The sequence below is a fragment of the Bombyx mori genome, chromosome 26 (assembly GCF_030269925.1).
Source record: "Bombyx mori chromosome 26, ASM3026992v2".
NCBI classification, from domain to species: Eukaryota; Metazoa; Arthropoda; class Insecta; order Lepidoptera; family Bombycidae; genus Bombyx; species Bombyx mori.
The window spans coordinates 5,454,161-5,476,370 of NC_085132.1; the positions used below are offsets into that span (position 1 = coordinate 5,454,161).

The following is a 22,210-nucleotide window of genomic DNA, read 5'->3' on the forward strand; positions in this document are numbered from 1 at the left end:
ATCTTCTCATTGGGTCGCGTTTCCGATCCGGTGGTAGATTCTGCGAAGCACGGCTCTTGCTAGAGTTCGTGTTAGCAACGTCGTCAGGTTTGAGCCCCGTGAGCTCACCTACTAGTTAAGGTTACGCTGATATAGCCTCTCAAGGCTCACAGCTTAGGTAGGAGAAAAAAAAGGTGGATTTCGTTTTTTTTTTTAAACTATATTGAGCTTAGGAATTACGCGTCGACAACATAATTTGGATGCACGACTAATAACGGATCGTCTTCTATGTCTTGTTCCGACGACTTCTGAGTTCCTCTGAGTCCGGTCGTTGATAAAGGTATTATTACTTGATCCTGAAATAAATAAAAGAAAACAATAGTGTAAATACTTGAGTGTTTTATTTATTTATTTTATCTGTTATTGCCCTTGTAGGCAGACGAGCATACGGCCCACCTGATGGCGGGTGGATACCGTCGCCCATGGACTTCAGCAACGCCAGGGGCAGAGCCAAGCCACTGCCTACCGTTTAATACTTTTCACAAGCCTATATATAAATGGTCACCCCTTAGGTGTTGTGACGTCGCCGGGCAGATTAGCTTACGACCGCTGATCACATTGACACGAGGTCAATATCTCAATTACATTGGAAATACATTCCTTCTATCCATCAAGATCGTTTACATAATTCTAGATCATAAGAACGAGACTAGTTTTTTTTCTAAACTTTACTTTTTACTTTTACTTTTTTAAGCTACAGATATTTATTTGTCGTTTTTTGTATTTTTACTTGTGTCTATTTATAACAACTACATTTATATTAATTATTTAAGGAAATCTCTTTTAACTATCACAGTTATGTATAATACATTGAAACTAATTGCTTAAGCTTCCAATTGCTTTAAGGTCAAAATAATAGCTAGGACCGTATCACCCATGGATTATGACCGTGTAACAATAGTACCTATCTATTATGTAACAACATATTTTAATGCAGTAGTAGACTAAGTATACGATTCTATAGACAGCGTAGACCTGTAGGCAGCGACTTGGCTCTGCCCCTGTCATTGCTGACGACCATGAGCAAAGGTGACCACTTACCATCAGGTGGGCCGTATGCTCGTCTGCCTACAAAGGCAATAAAAAAAATTTATATACTGACAACATTACTATTTTATACAAAAAAAAAATACGTATATAACTAGTCAGGTCATAAGTATTGTCACACAGTAAAAACTTTTCTTTTAGAATGCTGGCCACAAAAAAGTTTATTGAATTCGAATTTCGAATTGTTCATGAAAATAAAAATGTATACTTGTAGAATTTTACTCATTTTTAAATATGGAGTGGACGCTTAAAGAAGACCGTGTTGCAGTTATTGCGTTGCATCGTTGCGGTTACGCGCCAATTCAAATTTTTAACATACTGAAAAATTTTAATATAACCAAAAGATTCATTTATCGTACCATCAAACGATACAATGAAGACTCTAGTGTAGATGACAGGTCAAGAAGTCGCCCTCGGTCTGTTAGGACTCCAGCAGTGATAAAAGCTGTGAAACCGCGAATTCAAAGAAATCCCAAACGTAAGCAGAAACTGTTGGCCCTTCAGATGGGGTTAAGCAGAACCACGGTGAAAAGGGTGTTAAATGAAGACTTAGGGCTTCGGGCATATCGAAGAAAAACAGGACATCATTTGAATGCTCGTCTAATGGACCTGAGACTGAAGAGATGCCGCTCTTTGTTGAAGCGGTACGCGGGAAAAAAATATCGGGAAATTCTTTTTTCGGATGAAAAAATGTTTACCGTAGAAGAGAGCTACAACAAACAAAATGATAAGGTGTACGCACACAGTAGTGAAGAAGCGAGCAACCGTATTCCGCGTGTCCAACGAGGTCATTTTCCATCCTCGCTCATGGTATGGTTGGGAGTTTCTTATTGGGGCTTAACAGAGGTACATTTTTGTGAGAAAGTTGTAAAAACGAATGCAGTTGTGTATCAAAATACAGTCCTGACGAACCTTGTGGAACCTGTTTCTCATACCATGTTCAATAAACAGGCACTGGATATTCCAACAAGATTCAGCGCCAGCTCATAGAGCGAAGAGCACACAAGACTGGCTGGCGGCGCGTGAAATCGACTTCATCCGGCACGAAGACTGGCCCTCCTCCAGTACAGATTTGAATCCGTTAGATTACAAGATATGGCAACACTTGGAGGAAAAGGCGTGCTCAAAGCCTCATCCCAATTTGGAGTCACTCAAGACATCCTTGATTAAGGCAGCCGCCGATATTGACATGGACCTCGTTCGTGCTGCGATAGACGACTGGCCGCGCAGATTGAAGGCCTGTATTCAAAATCACGGAGGTCATTTTGAATAAACCTTAGTGTCATAAGAATCTATGTTTTGTTAAGTTCATTTTGGTATATGAATGGTTACATAATGAATAAACTTGTTTCAATTATTTTACATTAAACATGTGACAGAATTTATGACCTGACTAGGTATAAATATAATCAATGGATAATTAAGGGTACATTTTTAAATTAACATAGTATAATATAAAAAAAGAACGTGTGGCACTCGGGAACTGCCACGGTAAAAGCTATGCAATAGCTTAAAAACACACACACAAACACAAAAGACACTTACATGGTACATAAGTCTATCAATGACTTTCTCAACTAGTGTCTTTCGTTCAAGTAACTCGTCTTCGCTTTCGATTTGTCCTTGTGCCACCAGCTGTTCTAGGTACCAGCTCACTACGGCAGACTTGTGCATACCGGAGCTCTCCTCGTCTGAAATATAAGTTACACTGAGATTAGTTAAATGGTAATAAAATGTATCAAGACCAAGATATTTCACTGGTTTATTGGTGGTCGGACCTCTTGTGAGTCCGCGCGGGTGGGTACCACCACCCTGCCTATTTCTGCCGTGAAGCAGTAATGCGTTTCAGTTTGAAGGGTGGGGCAGCCCTTGTAACTATACAAGAGACCTTAGAACTTATATCTCAAGGTGGGTGGCGCATTTACGTTGTGGATGTCTATGGGCTCCAGTAACCACTTAACACCAGGTGGGCTGTGAGCTCGTCCACCCATCTAAGCAATAAAAAAAAAACAGAGTGTCCGGCCTCAATCCTTAGACTTGAACTCGACAAATACAGTGCTGTTCTGCACTGTATAAAATGTATGCGTTGTGTTCAAATTATTTTTAAGAATAATTACATTACATGACTCTACAAGAAGCAAAGATCTTTTTCTGTGTTGTGAAAACAAAAATAAGAAACGAAAACGAGTATACCCAAACCCAATACAAACATCTTGCATGTACAAATTAGATGGGACTCGATCGAACTAAACCTTTGTGTATTACTATTAACTATTATTAATATTATATTATTAATGAGTTTTCTTTCGAGTTCTGGACTCGGTTTAGTTCCTAGCTCCCGCCCTGAAACCTTCAGGGAAGAGGAGGTTCAGACTCCCTTGAATTTATGAAAACTGTATTACCCAAAACTTTACTTATTATTGTGCATGCGTGTATGGCTGCTTGTTTTTGCATTATTTGTATGTTTATATTTGCTTCCAGTTTGTTTATGTATCTATGTATACTTTTTGCCACTACGCCTGTTGCGCCTATTACTATGGCGATGGTTTCTGTGTGTGTATTCCAGAGTCGTGTTAGTTATATATTATATATGAATATAATATTATATTACTATATTATATATTATTAATATTATATAATTTGGACCTCTCGTCTCCGCTTCAGCCTCTTCCTTCCTCATGTACACGACCAGCATATTACTGAGGCTTTTGTATTCTTCGAATGAAAGCGCCAGTTTCTTTTTAGGCGCCGAATCACCATTGCTGGGAGTTTCTGAAATCGAATGTTAATGAAATGTGTGTAATATGAATCGGTTAGAAGAAAAACACAAGAATCGATTAATTGAATATGCAATTTCGGTTATTTTGTCAAATACGTTTTTTCATATACATGTAGTTTTGAGGCTTACCTACACCCATTTTATAATAATTCCAGTAATTTTTAATTGCTAATTAACACTAAAATATATCTCAAAAGTTAATATTTTAAATTTACACTGCTTTAGAAAATAATCAGTCTTTTTCATTTCCTGAACATTTTACATTTCCAGAGATGTGCCCTTTTCGAAATTGCATATTCAATTTTATTTAACAAATATTATGTTCAATGAACAATTCTTGACACTAGTTTATTACAGTTTTATTTTTAATGGACATTACAATTTTTCGGAATGAGTACCTTTCGACAGTTATATTTGGGATGGCAATATTATTTTTTCTTAACGCAACTGCTATTGTTTTTCTGAGAAAATATAGTTATACTATATCGTTTGCATCATTACAGATGTCTTCATTACCCTTGAATATCATTCGCATGGATGCAACAGAACGTCGTCGTGGCCTAAAGGATAAGATGTCCGGTACATTCGAATCCCGCAGGTGGGTACCGATTTGTTTAATGAAATACGTACTTAACGAATGTTCACGATTTACTTCCACGGTGAAGGAATAACATCGTGTAATAAAAATCAAACCCGTAAAATTATAATTTGCGTAATTACTGTTGGTAGGACCTCTCGTGAGTCCGCGCGGGTAGGTGCCACCGCCCTGCCTATTTCTACGGTGAAACAGTAATGCGTTTCAATTTGAAGGGTCGGGCAGCCGTTGTAACTATACTGAGACCTTAGAACTTATATCTCAAGGTGGGTGGCGCATTTACGTTGTAGATGTCTATGGGCTCCGCTGACCACTTGACATCAGGTGGGCCGTGAACTCATTCACCCAACTAAGCAATAAAATATTAAATAAAAATCTTGTACCTATATACTTAATTTTCGTATTGTAGACCTAGATTTTAGACTGTGTTTAGGTAAACAGTTTTTTTGAATTGATTCCAGACTTATCGCTTAAATATCTAAATTGGAATGCTTTTGTCCACCATGTTAGGTCAAAGTCTTGGTTCCAAGAATGATGTGGTCTATCAACAAATTAGTATATATGTTTAATTGAAATATTTAATTACCTGCAGTGCCATTAGGTTCGTCTTGATCCACATCCATGCTCGGCTCGCATTGAGGTTCATCCTCGTCCAAATGTATATCGGGCTGCTCCACGCGAATAATGGATTTATTTAGTAATCTGTGTGAAAAATATTTTATAGTATATAAGTGAGACTTTTTGGCGGGAACGCGAGGAGTAAAGTGGTGTGATTTGTTTTATTTTGTATATTTGGTGTTTCTTCAGGTTTAAGTGTGTAATAACGGTGGTTTATTAACTGTTTAATATCTGTTAAAGTGTACAAATGTAGGAAAATGAAACAGAGCTGCTGGACGTAACTTCTCAAGATCCTCCAAAAAGTTCACTGAAAAAATCTCAGTAAATGACCACCATTTTACTGAGATCCCATATCATTTATTTCATCCCATATCATCTCATCTCATTTCATTTAATTTAATCCCAGTTCATTAATGTCTCAAATTAATCATCTTCATTTCACTTCATTTCATTTCATTTCACTCCATTATCTTTTTCGTAAAAATAAGAATATAAATTAAAATAAGACTTGACCTAAAGGCCTTAATTACCGGGTCATAAAATCTTTTAAAAAATAGTATATAAGTCACAAAATTTAGGCACAGAGCGGGCGTTCTAAAAACACTTAGATGGATCGTGTAAAGAGGAAATGCGAGGGAAATGTGTGCGTGCAGGGATGAAAAAAGAGGACACGTTGCGCCGAATCCGTGTGGTGCGATAAGGACAAAGAAAAAATAATTAAGCACAGATGCATTATATAATAGTTCTTAGTAGTATCTTATATATCGACGGGAAAGTTTATATGGTTTAAGCGGCATTTTTGCGACTTCACAGGAGAGCCATTTAATGTTTAAAATTTGGAAAAAATATCATTACAAAAAATTTTCTTCAGCCATTTGTATAGAGTAAACTTAATTGAAGTTCAATTAAAAACATCGAATAGTTGATGCTAGTGTAGGGTGATACCACAGAGGGAAGATCTTGAACCAAGCGGATGATATTGCTCGGTAGACCGACGGTCCCAATGTTGTTCGTAACTTGTACAAGCTGATCTTGAAAATGTAAGCGAGATTCAGGCATTTGTCAAACATCTTCGCAGCAGTGAAGCAGTAATGCGTTTCGGTTTGAAGGGTGGGGCAGCCGTTGTAACTATACTTGAGACCTTAGAACTTATATCTCAAGGTGGGTGGCGCATTTACGTTGTAGATGTCTATGGGCTCCAGTAACACCTTAACACCAGGTGGGCTGTGAGCACGTCCACCCAACTCAGCAAAAACAAAAAACAAAAGAAAAGGCAGTGTCCCCTGCAGACCGTACCGGTAGGCCTCGTGCACGTGCGCGGGCGTGACGTGTCCGCTGCAGTGCATCTTGGCGACGCCCTCGGCGAGCCGCACCATGGACTCGAGCTGGCGCACCGTGATGCGCCACGCGCCGCCCCCCGCGCCCCCCTCACGGCCCCGCAGCAACGCGTAGTACTCCACCAGTAACTTGCCTGCCTCCTAAACAATACATGTTTCGTTTTAACAAAAACTGCCACTACATTACACATGACACAAAGCCATAACTGAGTTTCTCGCCGGATCTTCACAGTTTTTTTTTCTACCTTGGCTGAGAGCCTTGAGAGGCTATATCAGCGTAACCTTAACTAGTAGGTGAGCTCACGGAGCTCAAACCTGACGTCGTTGCTAACACGAACCCTAGCAAGAGCCGTAATTCGCAGAATCTACTACCCTCAGACACAGCCCACTGAGTTTCTCGCCGGATTTTCTCAGTGGGTCGCGTTTCCGATCCGGTGGTAGATTCTACGAAGCACTGCTTTTGCTAGGGTCAGTGTTCGCATTACTTCCGGTCTGAGCCCCGTGAGCTCACCTACACATCAAGGAGAATCAGCATAGGTAGAAAAAAAAAAGACAAAGTGTAAAATTTCTATACCAAGGCCAGACTTTATAAATGAACAACATTCTGTTGTTTTCACACAAAATCTAGTTACCTATTTTAAAAACTATACTTTAGCATATTATATTATAATTTATGTTGATTAACTCATTTAATGGTTAGGTTTTTTATGATATAACAAAAATATTAAGCCAACATTTAAATTAACTGGGTGCAGATAATGGACAGAGAAACATTTAAACTGTTTCAAGGCCATGACCACGACTCTCAGTAATGAGGAAACCGACGTAAGGAGGAGGAAAAGGAGGAGGAGGAGGAGGAGAAGGAGGAGGAGGAGGAGGAGGAGAAGGAGGAGGAGGAGGAGAAGGAGGAGGAGGAGGAGGAGGAGGAGGGTGCAGAAACGATGGGCAAGGCCACACTGTTGAAGCACCCGACATGAATAGACTAATCAATATCTAACTTAACTATACTTGAGACTTTAAAACTTATATCTCAAGATGGGTGGCGCATTTACGTTGTGGATGTCTATGGGCTCCAGTAACCACTTCTTAACACCAGGTGGGCTGTGAGCTCGTCCACCCACCTAAACAATAAAAAAAAAATGAAGTTGTATAACTCACCTCGGTAATGACGGGCTTGAATGACCTCGCGAACGCAATGTACCTGAGCAGGTCGTCCCTTGAGTAAACACAATCATAGCTCTCCTCTTTATTGCAGTGCAGATCGACAATTTTCCTTGCTATTGCGTAATCAACCATTTCACTGCTCTCGTCTATCAATATGAAGAACAAATCGAAACGTGACATAATGGGGGGGCTCAGTGCGACGTTTTGTTGTAAGGATTTAGCTCGATCGTATCGTCCGCCAATAGGATTTGCGGCAGCAAGTATCGACGTACGTGCATTTAGGGTAGCCCTCACTCCGGCCTGAAAATATAATTAAACTTTTTAATTTTCTCATTTGAACAACACTAGGGTGTACGACCACGTATATCACCTTTTAGGTATTTATTTTATTTTTACTCAGGCTCGTTGGAGTGACGATCTATGCAGGGTAGCTGGCAAAAGCTGGAGCTGAAGATAGCGCTCAATGGCGTGCAATTGGAGAGTCCTATGTCCAGCAGTCGATTGCTATAGACTGATGATGATAGGATAGGATGAGATTACCTCACAAGCTACACTGGGTACATAAAACTACATACTTTAAAAATTATTCCGTTTATATTCTAACCACAACTGATTATTTCTGTACGAAATCAAGAGTCCCAGACTGAAGGGTAGAACTAAAATGCAGTTTTGACTTCAAAACCATGTCTAAATTTGGACAATGGCACTCGATTTATGATTATGGTCCCTGGTAAGTGTTACATGTCTAATTTATATCTTTAAATTAAAATAATAAATAATAATAGAAACCTTAGCCAAGGAAATTGTTTGTTGTTCCATGGCCTCGTGTATTGCAACTTGATCACCAGGATCCATCTTGTCGAACTCGTCAATACAGCACACACCGTTGTCAGCTAACATTAAAGCGCCTGCTTCGATCACGAAATCGAAGGATTCTTCGTCCTTGTAACAATAAATTTAAATATAAATACCAATCCTTTTTTTCCATTCTGGAGATATTATAAAAGTCCAAGATTAGTGGAGAAAATGTTTTTTTAAATGTTGAAGTTATGTATAAAATATTTAAATTGATCATTGAAGTTTTGGCGCCAAACGTAACCCCAAGCAGTTAAAAAATTACACTTTAATAATTTTACGAGCAGAGGCTCAGGATAAATAATATTTTTTTATCCATATACTAAATAAAATTTTAATTCTTTAATTAAGACAATATTAAGGTATGTATCACAATACATACATTACTCATTCTGACGTAACTGTATGTTCAGTTTCTATTAAATACTATACTACATTACATTTACTTCTTCCTTATTTTATATGTATACAGTTTAGATTTTACAAAAATTGTCATTGGTTTAATCACTACATAGTGACTGAAAGAATATGATGGTATTCATTTCATTTAGTATTTGAGAAATAAAATCTATTGCACATTATGATTTAAAGGTGGAGATTTAAGAATTATTTAACATACCCTAACAACAGCTGCAGTGAGACCAGCAGCAGAGGAAGCCTTTCCGCTAGTGTACACGGCTCGGGGTGTGATCTCACTGACTTGCTTCAGTAACTGGGACTTGGCTGTACTCGGGTCTCCTACGATGCACACGTTTATGTCGCCTCGAAGTGTTGTTCCTAGAAATAAGAACATCTATACTGCTTAGAATATAGGCTTAAGCTATACTACTCACAATAGTTGTATATTTTTTAATTACCTTGTCAGTTTATATTATAATTAAAATAGTGTGATACCAAATATGATTAATTTAAATAGTGCTAATACTGTAAGAAAAATTATAGAAGTTAACATTATATTCTTCTTAAAGGTAGCTGTTACTACTTACTCATTGTTGAGTAATGCATAAAATGAGGTTTATATCTCTCAAAACTTTTATATAGTTCTAAGATTCTTTTGAGCAACTTTAGACTTCACTATCCACATGCACTTTAATAATTCGTGGTGTAATTACTGATATACTGATATAGAGGTTTATAGGTAGTATAGATGAAGGTATTTGTACCTTCAATAGTAGTTTTGGCGACCCCTCCAAACAACATCAATAGGACGCCTCGCTTCACCTCATTATTTCCATGAATGCTTGGAAACAAGCTCGTGATTAAATTATTATATAAATTGCGATCTCGAGACATTTCATAAACCTATAAATAAATAAATCAATATTTAACAAATACAGTAATAAGATAAAATTTGAAACTTTTTAAAATTTAAAAGCATAGATTAAACAAGAACGTACATTTTATGTTGTGATGTCTGTAGGTTGAAGTAACCAGATAATATCAAGTGTGCGTTAAGCTTACTATCTGTCAATGCAAAGCAATAAAAAATGAATAAAATACTGGAAATCATACAATTCATCTATAAAAATCCCTTACCTTGTCCCATTCTTTGTCAGTCATTTGTTTCCTCATGTCTTCAGTTGTTAGGTCATGTGTAGGCAACTCTGCAGTACCAAACCTTCTAGAAACAGCTTGTACACTGCATGCTAAAAATGCTGTTCTGTGAAGTAAGTTTATAACTAAGGTAAATATACCATTTCTTGAATAACTGTAATTGTACATATTGTATATTTTCAGAAACTGATTCACTATATTTACAGAATGTTAAAGCCATAATTTAGTTTATTTAATTATTTATTTTTTATTGCCCTTCTAGGCATACAGCCTGATGGTGAGTGATTTCTGAAGTCCATTACCCATGGACTTCAGAAAAGCCCTGGCAGAGCCAAGCAGCTGTCAAGCTTTGAAAATATGTCTTTTAAAAATGCCACATGTCTTTGTAAAAATTTCAAACTTTCAGTTGAAGTTGCTCCACTTTTCAAGCTAAAAATTACACTACTCACTGTAGAATTAGACAATAACATAGTCCTTGTACATACCTGTACATATTGAATATTTGCTCTGCTACCAGCAGCCTACCTATATTTGGCTTATTATAATAAAATCCCTCACATAAAAAGAAGCAAACAGATCCTCACTTATAATGCAGTTCTCGCACTCCAAGAGCCTTGAGTCCCTTTATGCCTTCCATTTGACCTTCATTTGCTAATTTAGTCCTGGTTGTAATCTCAGCCCTGGAGCCTGGCATTGACAAGGCTCCCACATCAGGCACTACAATCAGTGTTCCTGTAAAATCATAACGGTCACCAGCCTAAAAAACAAATTATACTTTTAGTTTCAATTTAGATTGATTAATCTTAGTTTGATATTTTTGGCTTTACAAATATCGAGAAATTGGGAAGTTCAGGTCTTGTCCATATCATGTTTCTTTTAAATTCACCTGCACAGATTCAACAGCTTCAGCCCTCAATATCACTTCAAGAGATCTGGGTATGCAACCACGGGGCAATTCAGCTTGGGTTTCCTGGATTCGTATCTTTTGGAAGTCAACAAAAACGCTCTTGTCTGCGTCCAGCATAAAACGCCTTCTATTAGCACATACAGGATTACGGCAGATTGTTGGAATTGTGTACTGAGGATAAAATAATATTTGTTAATTAATTTATTATTTATTTTAATTAATTCCATTTAATTTTATTAAGTTACTGTATTTCTCTAAAGAATTAATAAAATCAATTAATTAAAAAATCTTACCTTAAACTGTTGCTCTACATTTTTAATAACTGTTTGACAATCTAAGCACACAAATGTGCCCTGAACTAATTCAGGGTGAACTGGATGTGTCCTTACAATCTGCCCAGAGATCCTTATGAGAGTACCAATCTTTGCTGTGGTTAACTCCCTTACTTTGTGTCTTGTTGGTACATCAACAAATGAAACATAGCATTCTTTATCTTGTAGATCTTTTTTCATTCCAGTTTCCGCAAGACTGAGTATGTAATTCAAAATGGCTCTGTTTAGAAATGGATATATCCTATAATACTCTTCAATTATTGTGGTAGCAAGATTCTGGTTGTACTTTTCAACATCATCAAAACTAACTTCAAGGGTACTGAGCTCTGGTTTCAATAGTTCCTTAGCATGTTTCTCATATTTGATTTCGTTATCTTCCTTAAATCTGTAAATATTTTTTTTTGTTAATTATTTGCTGAAGCGGTTTTAAATTTATATCAAGAAGTCTGTTTGCCAACTAATGAAAATATGGAAGAAAAGCATTTATTCATAATATGGTAAATAAAAAAACAAATAACTTAGTATTATAACAAACTTGATTTTTAAAATCAAACATACTCTTCTAAGAAGTCTTGAAAAAGCTTTTGGCATCGAATTCCCACTTCATCTTTTACTTGACTCTGTGTGGCATATGTGTCAGCTACATCCATGGTTCACGACCTGAATAATATGTAACACCAGAGCTTAAGGGTGAGTTAATTTGCAAAGTTTGTTAAACGATTCTGCAATCTGCAACTTTAAAACAATGACAATAAACAAGTAACCGGTTACACGTGTTCTGTAATGATTCTCACTTAGATGGGCTAATCGTTTCTATGGACAGAGCTCAATTACTTCAATATTATTAGTTGATTTTGTTTAATAAAACTTTAAAAAGAAAATATTTTGAAAACGAGAACCGATAAAAATTCAAACATGTGTACAAGCGTACCAATTTGAACTATGACAGATTGAACGTCAGACTGACAAGAGGGTCCCGAGGGCGGGAAAACGTTGTAAAATTGTCCCTTCAAAAACAATAAAAATTTATCTATTCATAAAGAATAGGCAAAGACAAAGCAGTACTACACTACATTATTTTCTTCTCTTTGTCAGATATTATAAAGTATTTACATTGAAAAGAAAAACAGTGACTGCGGTGGAACAATAATAATACACTAAATATGAAGAAATGCTTACATAATTAAGTAAGTAGTTCAAGACAAGAATGTTCCAAATGCAATTTTAAATATCGGAAGAATTTTCCTTACGTCAAAATAAAGCTGGTACGGTACTCTCGATTATGTGCATAAGTTTCATTATTAAATAACATGACCATATGAAGTGTCTAAAATCTTTCGGACTAGCACAATTAGTTTTTATTGTTGGACGGTTAAATTTAAGGGGACTAGGTTCTGGAGGAGAGAGGCTATTTAAAAACACTCTGCTTCATGGTTAATTTAATTATATTGCAAATACTTTGTACACTATTACACCATTATAATATTTTATTTTGATACAACTCTAAGATGTTACTCTGTCCGTGTCTAGATGAGAAGTCATTGTCTTCACTGACGAGAAGACAAATTATTTGTTTTAAACATTTAAATAAGCATTCCAATATTTGAAATCTGTGACCTTACATGTGTCAAGTGTTGCCTACCATCGCTTACATACATGGAGATAATCTTATATATTCAAACTCCAACACTTATAGATACGCTTGGGGCACTGTTTGACTCCTTGGCATTTTTTTCAATAACTATACGATTAGTTTTTCGAGAGCTGTTCGTGCTCACCCTACTGTTCTGTAGATTTTATCAAAACTTGCCGATCCAGTTGGACAGGTAAAACCCCAAAACTCTTATTCAGTCGTAAAAACTAATAAGTAAGATATGTACATGCTTCAATAAAATATGAAATGCATGTTAAAAATTATAATGTAGCACTTGATCTGTCAGTGAAAACTGAAAGCGGAAAGAATTATTTAACGAATCCGTTAGAATTATGTAACGAACCTAAAGTTGTTTATTTTCCCTGTTTTCCAATTACAGCACTAGAGCGCATTATGCGGCATAATGCTCAACGTCGAATGTTCCTACTACAGCAACGCTTCGCACAATCGAGCACTCTCAAAAGTACTGCTCTCGCGTGATACTCGCAATCGATACCGACTCAGTGACAGAAAATTGACAAGTGTTTTTTCTTTAAGTTGGAATTGATCGAAATTTTGTTTATATTATCGTTAGTAATATTATTTATTGTTGAAAAATTTTGTAAGGCTTTCGTTTCGTCGTAGTTTCTTGGAAATAATCAAAGTTAATTGAAACTGTGCTAAAAAAAATATAAGTATGGATGATTCACTTAAAAAGTATATAATTTTCATAGAACTCATTTAAAAAAAATACTCAAAATGTAAAAAAATGTTAATGAAATAATAAAAATCCAAATTACTTAAAATAACCGTAAATAGTTTTCAACCAATTATTATTGTTTACTACATTATTTATATATTAATGAGGTTGCCAACTCCATGAATATTTTTTTTCAACATTGAACTTATCGCACTCTGCTGATGCATTTGAAAACTATTTTACGTTCCAATTAAGATTCAGCATAATTCAGCATTGTGTGCTATTGAGTCGCATTATGCGCTGTAATTGGAAAGCTACCTTTATGAATATTTGAAACATCTAGATTATAAAAGTTTGGCGGAAACGAGTGAGAGTGGTTATAACCATGGACAATACCCTCCAAAAAGTCCACTGAGAAATCTCAGTAAATGACCACCATTTTACTGCGATTATATTTCATTCCATATCATCTCATTTCATTTAATTTCATCCCAGTTGATTAATGTCTCAAATTAATCATCTTCATTTCATTTCACTCCATTTTATCATTTTTCATAGAAATAAGAATATAAATTAAAATAAGACATGACTTAAAGGTCTTTTTTACCAGGTCATAAAATCCATTAAAAAAAATCGCTCCACTGATTAGCGTTTGAGAAAGTTATGAAGTTTCATAATATGTAGTAATTAGTAAGACAACTTCCCAATAAAGTTGTTTTTAAGTGCACTAATCATTGAAAATGACAGAAACAAAAATAGCCTTTCTATATAAAATAGCGTCTTCCTTACCATCAAATATATCCAACAATCTTCAAAATGTGTTGAAAAGTTATTATTTGTATGTAACAAAAATGTTTGTCACATTTATATATTGTATCGAGTTATCTGGATATTAAAAAAAAAAAACTATCTATTTCAGAATGAAATGTAAAGAAGTAACTAAAGGTTATGGACTACCAGATAAACATTTCTCAACAGCTGCAAGATGCCCGCACTGCTGCCTAGAATGGAAAAAAGGAACTAATATCAAAGTAGATATTTCAATAATTTGCAGTACATTTAACAAAGTAGTTTTTTCCATGCCAATGACCACTATGACTACCTTTTTTGTCTTTGTGTTTGTTTGTAATTCCCAAAAATAGATATGAAGAAAAGACAAGAAAACATTTTTTTTTATTGCTTAGATGGGTGGACGAGCTCACAGCCCACCTGGTGTTAAGTGGATACTGGAGCCCGTAGACATCTACAACGTAAATGCACTATCCACCTTCAGATATAAGTTTTAAGGTCTCAGTATAGTTACAACAGCTGACCCACCCTTCAAACCGAAACGCATTACTGCTTCACAGCACATGTGTAAACTAAACTACCATGTGATTTTATTACAGCTTAATCCAATAAAACTGAGTAAAAGGCAGAGGAAACGAAGAAAACATTTAAAGGATAGAACTAAAAAGGGGAAAACACAAGCACAAAACTCTTTGCTGCAAATGAATGAAATGGTAAGTTTAACAAAAATATAATATTTGTAAGTAAGTTCACGTTTATTCTTCAAACATTACATTCTTCGTTTTAGAGATCAAAGTGAGTCTTATGTTCTGTACATCATAAAAAGTACATTAATTTTCAGAATTTTCTGAACTTTGTAAAAAGCTAGAATTTGATATAATTATATATGCTAGGCTTGCATAAGTGCCTGATTAATTGTATTAGTTTATCAAATCCACTTTATTACGATCATGCAGAAATGCAGCTTCATTTCTTGTAGTATATGGTATAAGTATGTTGGTAGTGTACACTATATATAATGATAATGATCTAATTTTCATATAGCAAGCCAGTTGTTGGGTTTAAATTGGGTTTATATTATTAGTGTATAGACTCTATAGACTTTTGATTCTAAAATAATTGATACTTGTTAATATATGGAACTATATGCAATAAGGGTTCTAATATTTTTGTGTAGTTCTACATAGGATCAAGTGACTTTTACTTTATTTTCACCTAATATTATTTGAAGGCAAGTGTATCATATTAAGTTGTGAAATAAAAAAACAGTGAGATACTACAATGAATTTTGCTAATCAAGATAAAAGAGAAAATAAATAATAACATTTCATTTTGCTAATATAAACAATAAAACACACTATGTTTTTATTTAAAGGATAAATTCTGGTACAAATATTTGCTTTTGTTTTTTCAGGAAAAGATATGCATGTTTTGCAAGAAAAGTGTTAAAACACAAATCCTTAAACCTGATAGAATTAAACCAAAGGCTATCATGGAGAACAACATGAAAAATAGTATCAACAATCGTAGTATAGAGAAAAAAGAAATAGGATCAAATAAAGCAAAACCCACTAAACAAGTAAACGATAGAATATCTCAAAATATCAATATTTACTCAAACACAATAGAAGTTTTTAAATTAAACAATAAAAATAATACACTCGCAAGTCAAGTGAAAGAACCACCAAAAATAATAAACAATAATAAAAAGAGGAAGGACAAGTATGCAGGTCTGTGTAAAATGGCTGTTCTGGCTGCTGCTAAACTGAAGGAGGAAAAACAAAAACAACATAATAGTAAATTAAATCTATTTCTAAAACCATCTTTATAGTGTAATATATAAACAATACTTATAAAAATTTAAATTAATATTGTTGGAAGATAAGCGCTGGAAAATTAAGTGTCAATAATTCTTGACAATAAAAGGACAATGATTGAAAACTGATATGTTACTAAAAAAAAGCACCTGACATACAACGAAGTGGTCTCACAGAAGTATGGAGGTCCATCAGTTGTTGTCAGTTATGGAAATACATGAGGCAAATTATTTTTTCCTTTTAATATGTTTAATATGTATTTGCTCTTGTATTTTTACCATTATTACATTACCCCTTACATACATTTACCTTTTCAATTTTTAAGTTTTCCGTCATATAATTTTACCCATAAATATATGTACATATATTATTATTTTGATTGGGTCAAACATCGATATATTACCACTAGATAACGCATCACATACAAAAACCAAACACAAAAATGGCATCGACTAACTGATCTGACTACACCATCAAGTGGAGAAAAACGATGTATAATATAATAATTGTAACCTAAACTATGCCTTTTCCCCAAGTAATAAAGTGCAGTTTAGATTATTTTAACATTCACTTACGACTTTACGCCATGAATGACAGAAAAAGATAGTTTTTACAATAACTTTTATTCCAAATTTAAACTTATCCCCTTAAAAATAAAGCAAAAATTTACACGCATAGCATTTTACTTACGCCCTTTTAAACTTACGATATTAAGACTTTACTGCTCCGAACAGAGTATTACGGAGTCGCACTTTATACTTTTTTTGTAAGAATATTTTGAGTAATTTATTTTTTATTATGTTTTTTTAATTCATATTCATTCAATTTTTTCAATTTAATTCCATATGATTAACAACAAATATTGTATAACTATAGATAATTATACCTGAGTTAGCTATATTGTACCTTGCACATCGGTGGGGAAAATAGATAAGAGCTTTTTAAATCACAACAACATAATCCCCATGAAATTGTTTTATTTATTAAATACATGTCAGATTCGGTAAAATGGTCTGCACAAACCACACTGGAGCAATTAGGTTTGAAATAATTGTTGCTTCTTTTTTCTTTTATTACTCTGTTATTAAATCTGTAAAAATGTAAAAACAAATTCCAGTTTACAGATTTCACTTCGCCGTCCATTGTACAGACGTCTGTTGCATTCGTATCTGATCTAGCGATACACGGGGTGTTCGAATCCCAGGCGAGTACCAATTTTTCTAATGAAATACGTACTTAACAAATGTTCACAATTGACTTCCACGGTGAACGAATAACATCGTGTAATAAAAATCAAACCCGCAAAATAATTTGCGTAATTACTGGTTGTAGGACCTCTTGTGGGTCCGCACGAGTAGGTATCACCACCCCACCTATTTCTGCCGTGAAGCAGTAATGCATTTCGGTTTGAAGGCTGGGGCAGCCGTTGTAACTATACCTGAGACCTTAGAACTTATGTCACAAGGTGGGTGGCGCAAATGCGCAAATGGCAGCGTAAATACGCTGTAGATGTCTATGGGCTCCAGTATAACCACTTAGCTCCAGGTGGGCTGTGAGCTCGTCCACCCATCTAAGCAATAAAAAATAATAAAAAAATAAAAAATTATGTGACTCCACTACACTTGTTCTGAAATAGCCCTATTTCATCCTTGTCTTGCATGTAACCGTTATTATGTGTGTGAAAGAAATAACTGCGAAGCAAAATAATAGGATTTAATTTCTTGAAGTACTGATTTGGTAAGAATAACTGATTTATTTCAAATATTTATCACTATCTGTTAATAAAAAAAATGTGTGCGTGTACTAGTGTACACACGTAAGAAGTGAAACTTGTTTATGGCCTTATTTTTCGAAAAATGATCTACATGCAACTTTCTAGAAATTGGTTAAATAAAGTTAAATTAGATAAAGTTTAAACAAAAGGATTTTATTATCATAGACATGAATACAAAAAAGTTAAATTAGATAAAGTTTAAACAAAAGGATTTTATTATCATAGACATGAATACAAAACAGATGGCGCGTAACGGAAAAAAGTGACGCGTAACCGAAAAATGTGACGGTAAATTTTTTTCCAACGCCGATAAGGAAGTTTCACTTCAAAAATTATAAAACTTACCAAAAATACTAAATTTCATGTTGTCTTCTCTTTATAAGCGTGTTTTTTACATCTTTTTACAGCGCATTTTAGGATCGTTCCACTCGACGGTCGGCGTGACACTGACGGCAAAACAGTGCTTAATATGAATCTAAGCACTGTTTTGTTTGGTTACTTTTGACGCCTTTACGCGGGATCTAGTGGTAATATATCGATGGGGTCAAACTATAATTTGCAATGAGACATCTTGTTTAAATAAACATGTTATTTGTTATAAAATTTATTTTGGGTGCAGGTATAACCTGTATTCTAACTAATGCATAGCCTGTCACAACCCTGTTCACAAACAAAATCCCCTGATGAAAGAGTTGTAAAACCATAAAAGACTTTGATAAACTGTTCTGATTTTAAAGGAGAATGATAACCACCTATGAACAGATTGGAAGATATGACTTTAAACGTTAACTTTCAACAATTTCCTCTTAATAATAATTAGATGTATGTCCATAACATTAGTATTGGTGTGACCAGTAAATACATGTAAATGGTCATTTTTAAATAATTTAAAGAAATTGTAGGTATCATTATTGGCCAAATATTTATCCACATCTAAACCATCAGCTGTAGATTCTGAAATGAGATTCAAATATCCTATCGCCCCTGCTGCATCAGTTGGGCCATCTATTCCATCAGTTCCAGCACTCAGTATAAATATATCAAAGTCATTCAATTGATCTTTGACTTTGTGTAGATATTTAGAAAATTCCAAAGCCAGTTGTTGATTTCTACCACCCTTACCCGTTCCTTTTACTGCTACAGTTATCTCTCCTCCAAGTATAAGACATAACGGTTTCTTGTTACTTATTTTTATTTCATTCAAAACTTTTAAATCTGTTCCAGATATTTCCAGTTTTTTTATGTTTGATTTTAATTCATCAATTTCCAAATTTTGCCTCAAATATTTACAAATTACGGTCACTAGTTTACTATATTTGTTTGCTACATCTTGTACATTTCCAGTAACTTTATTTGATAGTACTAATGGTAGGTAATTAAGTTCTATACACTGTACAACTGCAGCTTTAGTGCTTATTTTGTTTGAACCAATTATGTAATTTGATGTATTATTTGTTGGAAATACTAAATTATCTCCATTATTTTCAAGTAATGTTTGCACTGATTTAGGTAGTGCATCTATTAAATTGTATTTTTTTAAAACATCAACTGCTTTATTAGCTCCATCAGTATTCTGTACAGTAGGACCACTTGCTATAAGATCTAAAGGGTCACCAACAATATCAGAAAGGATTAGTGAGACAACTTGAGCAGGTTGTGCCTTTACTGCCAGTTGGCCTCCTTTTAAATCTGATATTACTTTCCTAACAGTATTTAATTCTTTAATATCAGCACCAGAATTAGCCAACTTCTTTACAAGTCCAATTTTTTCTTCTAAAGTTATTGGTGATTTTGGCAAAGGCAGTAATGCTGAACCACCTCCTGAAATAAGTACTAGTAATAGATCATCTTTGTTTAATTGTGTAATGAGATTCTTTATTTTCAATGCAGTGTTTTGTGCACTATTGTCAGGTAAATTATCTTTAGCTCCTTCAAAATACTCAACGTTTCTTGATTTGTTAAATACGTCCAAACTTCCCATAGGAATGCTTATGATACCATATTTAATTTTAGATTGTAAAATATTTTCTACTTCTCTGGACATGTTCTGTACGGCTTTGCCTGTTCCAACAAGATAAACATTTTTTCCCAATAAATTATAAGTTTTTCCTAAAATATTTAGATGCTCATTGGTTGGATTATATTTCAATGAACTTCTAATTAAATTTTCAGGTAAAACAGCTGATACACTGCTTTTGAAAATTTGTATTAAATCGTTTATGAATAATTTGCACATTTTTAGACTATAGATATAAAACACTATCAGTACTAAACCTTCTTATCAGTTATCGCCCATTAAAGACGGTCTAAGTACATAAACAAACTTTTTAAACTGACAAACTAAAGTTTATACTAGGGTAGGTATGTACTAAAGATGTGTAGTTCCTGAGTGAGTGACATAAAAAATATATATCACTAACACTGACAGAATGTGTCACTAGCTCACACTAGCTCCGAATGTATCAGTAACTCAGTTCTAGCCATAGTTAGTATTTTAACTACTGTATTGTTGTACTTATTAATTCGATGGTTCTAGCTCACTAGATCACTAGCTCATTTTTCTCATGACATGTATCGTGAATTGATGAGCGAATGAAAGAAAAATGAATGAGTGAGATAAATGCATTGTGTGGCCGGCTGACGAGAACGACCGTTCACTTCACGCTAATTTCGTTTCGACGTTTGGGTTATTCAAGGAAAAATGTACATTATTTTTATAGGAGCAAAGCTTAACATAACTCACGAATTTTTAAAACTAAATTTATATTTGCTTTATTCTTACATCAAAAGGTAGCCATTAATTTCCGAAGTTAATATTACGAATAATGCGATGCTATATAAAAAAATATACATTTAAACAAGTTTCTTAATGTGTTTAGTTTTATGGTAAGCTGAATGTTGTAATTATTACAGTGTAAATAAACAATGTTGTGTATTAGTAAGTGCATATATAGGCCCTGACAGTTACAAACTGAACTGACCATTGTAGATATTCCAATACAAAGTGAGTGATATTTGTATACTGACCTAAATGGTCTAGACGAAGAAATGAATTGATTGAGGGACTAATCAATTGAATTGGATTACTGAGCTAGTGAGCTAAATGAGTGATATATCTTTATAGCGAAATTATATGTATCTATCTTTTCAGCTCAGTGATACATTTTGCGCATCACTAGTTTGTACGTCAAGACAGCAATTATCTTATCAATAATTAACATAGATAATTAATGATAAGATTTTTTTTTTTTTTTTTTTCTTCAATATGGCGATCAAACTTCATTCGGAAGCTTATTTTAGCCAGAGTCGAGTCAGCCAAAGGCGACATAGTAACTTCATCTTGAAATGTCAAGTTGCCATGATATTCCAGTGTAGAGGGATAGGAGCAGGGACTTTAGAAATAGGCGGTATAGGAGGAACTAGGGCAATATATACATATAGTAAAATATAGTAATGTAAAGAAGAAAAGATATTATAATAAAATATTATGGAAGGTTAGAAAAGAAATAAGAGCTTTAGTATATTTGAAATCAACAAAGGAAAGTATAGTGTAGGAGTCACAAGGGAGAGGAGCACGAAATTTTATAAGGAATTCATAAAGTGGTTTGGATTTGTATTTGACACATTCAAATAATGTATGTTCGATGTTTCCATTGGTATTGCAATGTTCACAAGCATCTGAGTCAACGACACCAATTCTCGATAAATGACTGGGTAAACTACAATGGCCAAATCTTAATCTCGATATGGTAGATGTTACTTTTTTTGGGAAATTAAACTTAGAAAACCAAGGTTTTAAATTAATTTTGATATGAAGACGACGATATCGTCCACCTTTTGATAAACAAGACTTTTCCCACTCGGAGTTCCAATCTTTTAAAAGATACTCCCGAGGCTTTTCTAGTAGGTCTTGAGTATACACTTTGTCAATATATGTATTACCCTGCCTTGCGGCCATAGCAGCTAAATAATCTACCAATTCATTTCCTTGGATGCCCGAATGGCCAGGAATCCATGCTAATGTGACTCGTAAATTTGAATCATGACATTCTTTTAATTTAAGTTTTACCTCAAGAGAAAGCGGACAAGGAGGTTTCTTTTTAAATGGATTTGATAAAAGAGACTGAAGAAAGCTCAATGAATCAGAAAATATATATGAATTCTCTATTTTATTGCAAATTATATATTTGACACATTCAAGGACAGCCATGCCTTCTCCAACAAAGTTTGAAGAAAGATGTGGATATTTATAAAGACGAAAATGACCTGA

The 22,210-nt window shown here is 34.5% G+C and overlaps 3 protein-coding genes across 7 annotated transcripts; 1 reads left to right on the top strand and 2 right to left on the bottom strand.

The window, feature by feature from the left end:
• Window positions 1–178: 178 nt before the first annotated feature.
• On the bottom strand, window positions 179–13,366 carry LOC101741108 (DNA replication licensing factor Mcm6). Of its 5 annotated transcripts, none has more exons than XM_062676316.1 (15): window positions 13,225–13,366; window positions 11,786–11,887; window positions 11,189–11,612; window positions 10,875–11,066; window positions 10,573–10,745; window positions 9,971–10,094; window positions 9,598–9,736; window positions 9,054–9,211; window positions 8,369–8,521; window positions 7,574–7,879; window positions 6,375–6,556; window positions 5,047–5,162; window positions 3,733–3,858; window positions 2,632–2,777; window positions 179–335 (listed from the first exon to the last, which is right to left on the bottom strand). In XM_062676316.1, exons 2-15 carry the CDS (start codon window positions 11,875–11,877, stop codon window positions 216–218), a joined length of 2,451 nt encoding a protein of 816 aa, XP_062532300.1. In that variant the 5' UTR covers window positions 11,878–11,887; window positions 13,225–13,366; the 3' UTR covers window positions 179–215. The 5 variants fall into 5 exon arrangements, with proteins under 5 accessions (XP_062532300.1, XP_037876574.1, XP_037876572.1 ...); XM_038020646.2 differs by lacking the exon at window positions 13,225–13,366 and adding an exon at window positions 12,159–12,225; XM_038020644.2 differs by lacking the exon at window positions 13,225–13,366 and adding an exon at window positions 12,022–12,193.
• A 188-nt stretch (window positions 13,367–13,554) lies between these two features.
• LOC101741249 (uncharacterized) lies at window positions 13,555–16,290 on the top strand. The gene is made up of 4 exons (XM_021348940.3): window positions 13,555–14,398; window positions 14,480–14,591; window positions 14,949–15,062; window positions 15,764–16,290. Exons 1-4 carry the CDS (start codon window positions 14,301–14,303, stop codon window positions 16,178–16,180), a joined length of 741 nt encoding a protein of 246 aa, XP_021204615.2. The 5' UTR covers window positions 13,555–14,300; the 3' UTR covers window positions 16,181–16,290.
• Window positions 16,141–20,618, bottom strand: LOC101741390 (glycerate kinase). Its single transcript, XM_038020651.2, has 2 exons — window positions 18,286–20,618; window positions 16,141–17,256 (listed from the first exon to the last, which is right to left on the bottom strand). Exon 1 carries the CDS (start codon window positions 20,174–20,176, stop codon window positions 18,719–18,721), a length of 1,458 nt encoding a protein of 485 aa, XP_037876579.1. The 5' UTR covers window positions 20,177–20,618; the 3' UTR covers window positions 16,141–17,256; window positions 18,286–18,718.
• Window positions 20,619–22,210: the final 1,592 nt, after the last annotated feature.

Excerpts from the sequence above, each read along its gene's own strand:
- LOC101741108 (XM_062676316.1), bottom strand. The coding sequence starts at position 11,877 with ATGGATGTAGCTGACACATATGCCACACAGAGTCAAGTAAAAGATGAA. Across the intron at positions 11,613-11,785 it reads TTTCAAGACTTCTTAGAAGA|ATTTAAGGAAGATAACGAAA; the intron begins GTATGTTTGATT and ends AAATATTTACAG. Across the intron at positions 10,746-10,874 it reads AAGCTGTTGAATCTGTGCAG|GCTGGTGACCGTTATGATTT; the intron begins GTGAATTTAAAA and ends TTTGTTTTTTAG.
- LOC101741249 (XM_021348940.3), top strand. The coding sequence starts at position 14,301 with ATGACAGAAACAAAAATAGCCTTTCTATATAAAATAGCGTCTTCCTTA. Across the intron at positions 14,592-14,948 it reads AAAAAGGAACTAATATCAAA|CTTAATCCAATAAAACTGAG; the intron begins GTAGATATTTCA and ends ATTTTATTACAG. Across the intron at positions 15,063-15,763 it reads TGCTGCAAATGAATGAAATG|GAAAAGATATGCATGTTTTG; the intron begins GTAAGTTTAACA and ends TTGTTTTTTCAG.
- LOC101741390 (XM_038020651.2), bottom strand. The coding sequence starts at position 20,176 with ATGTGCAAATTATTCATAAACGATTTAATACAAATTTTCAAAAGCAGT.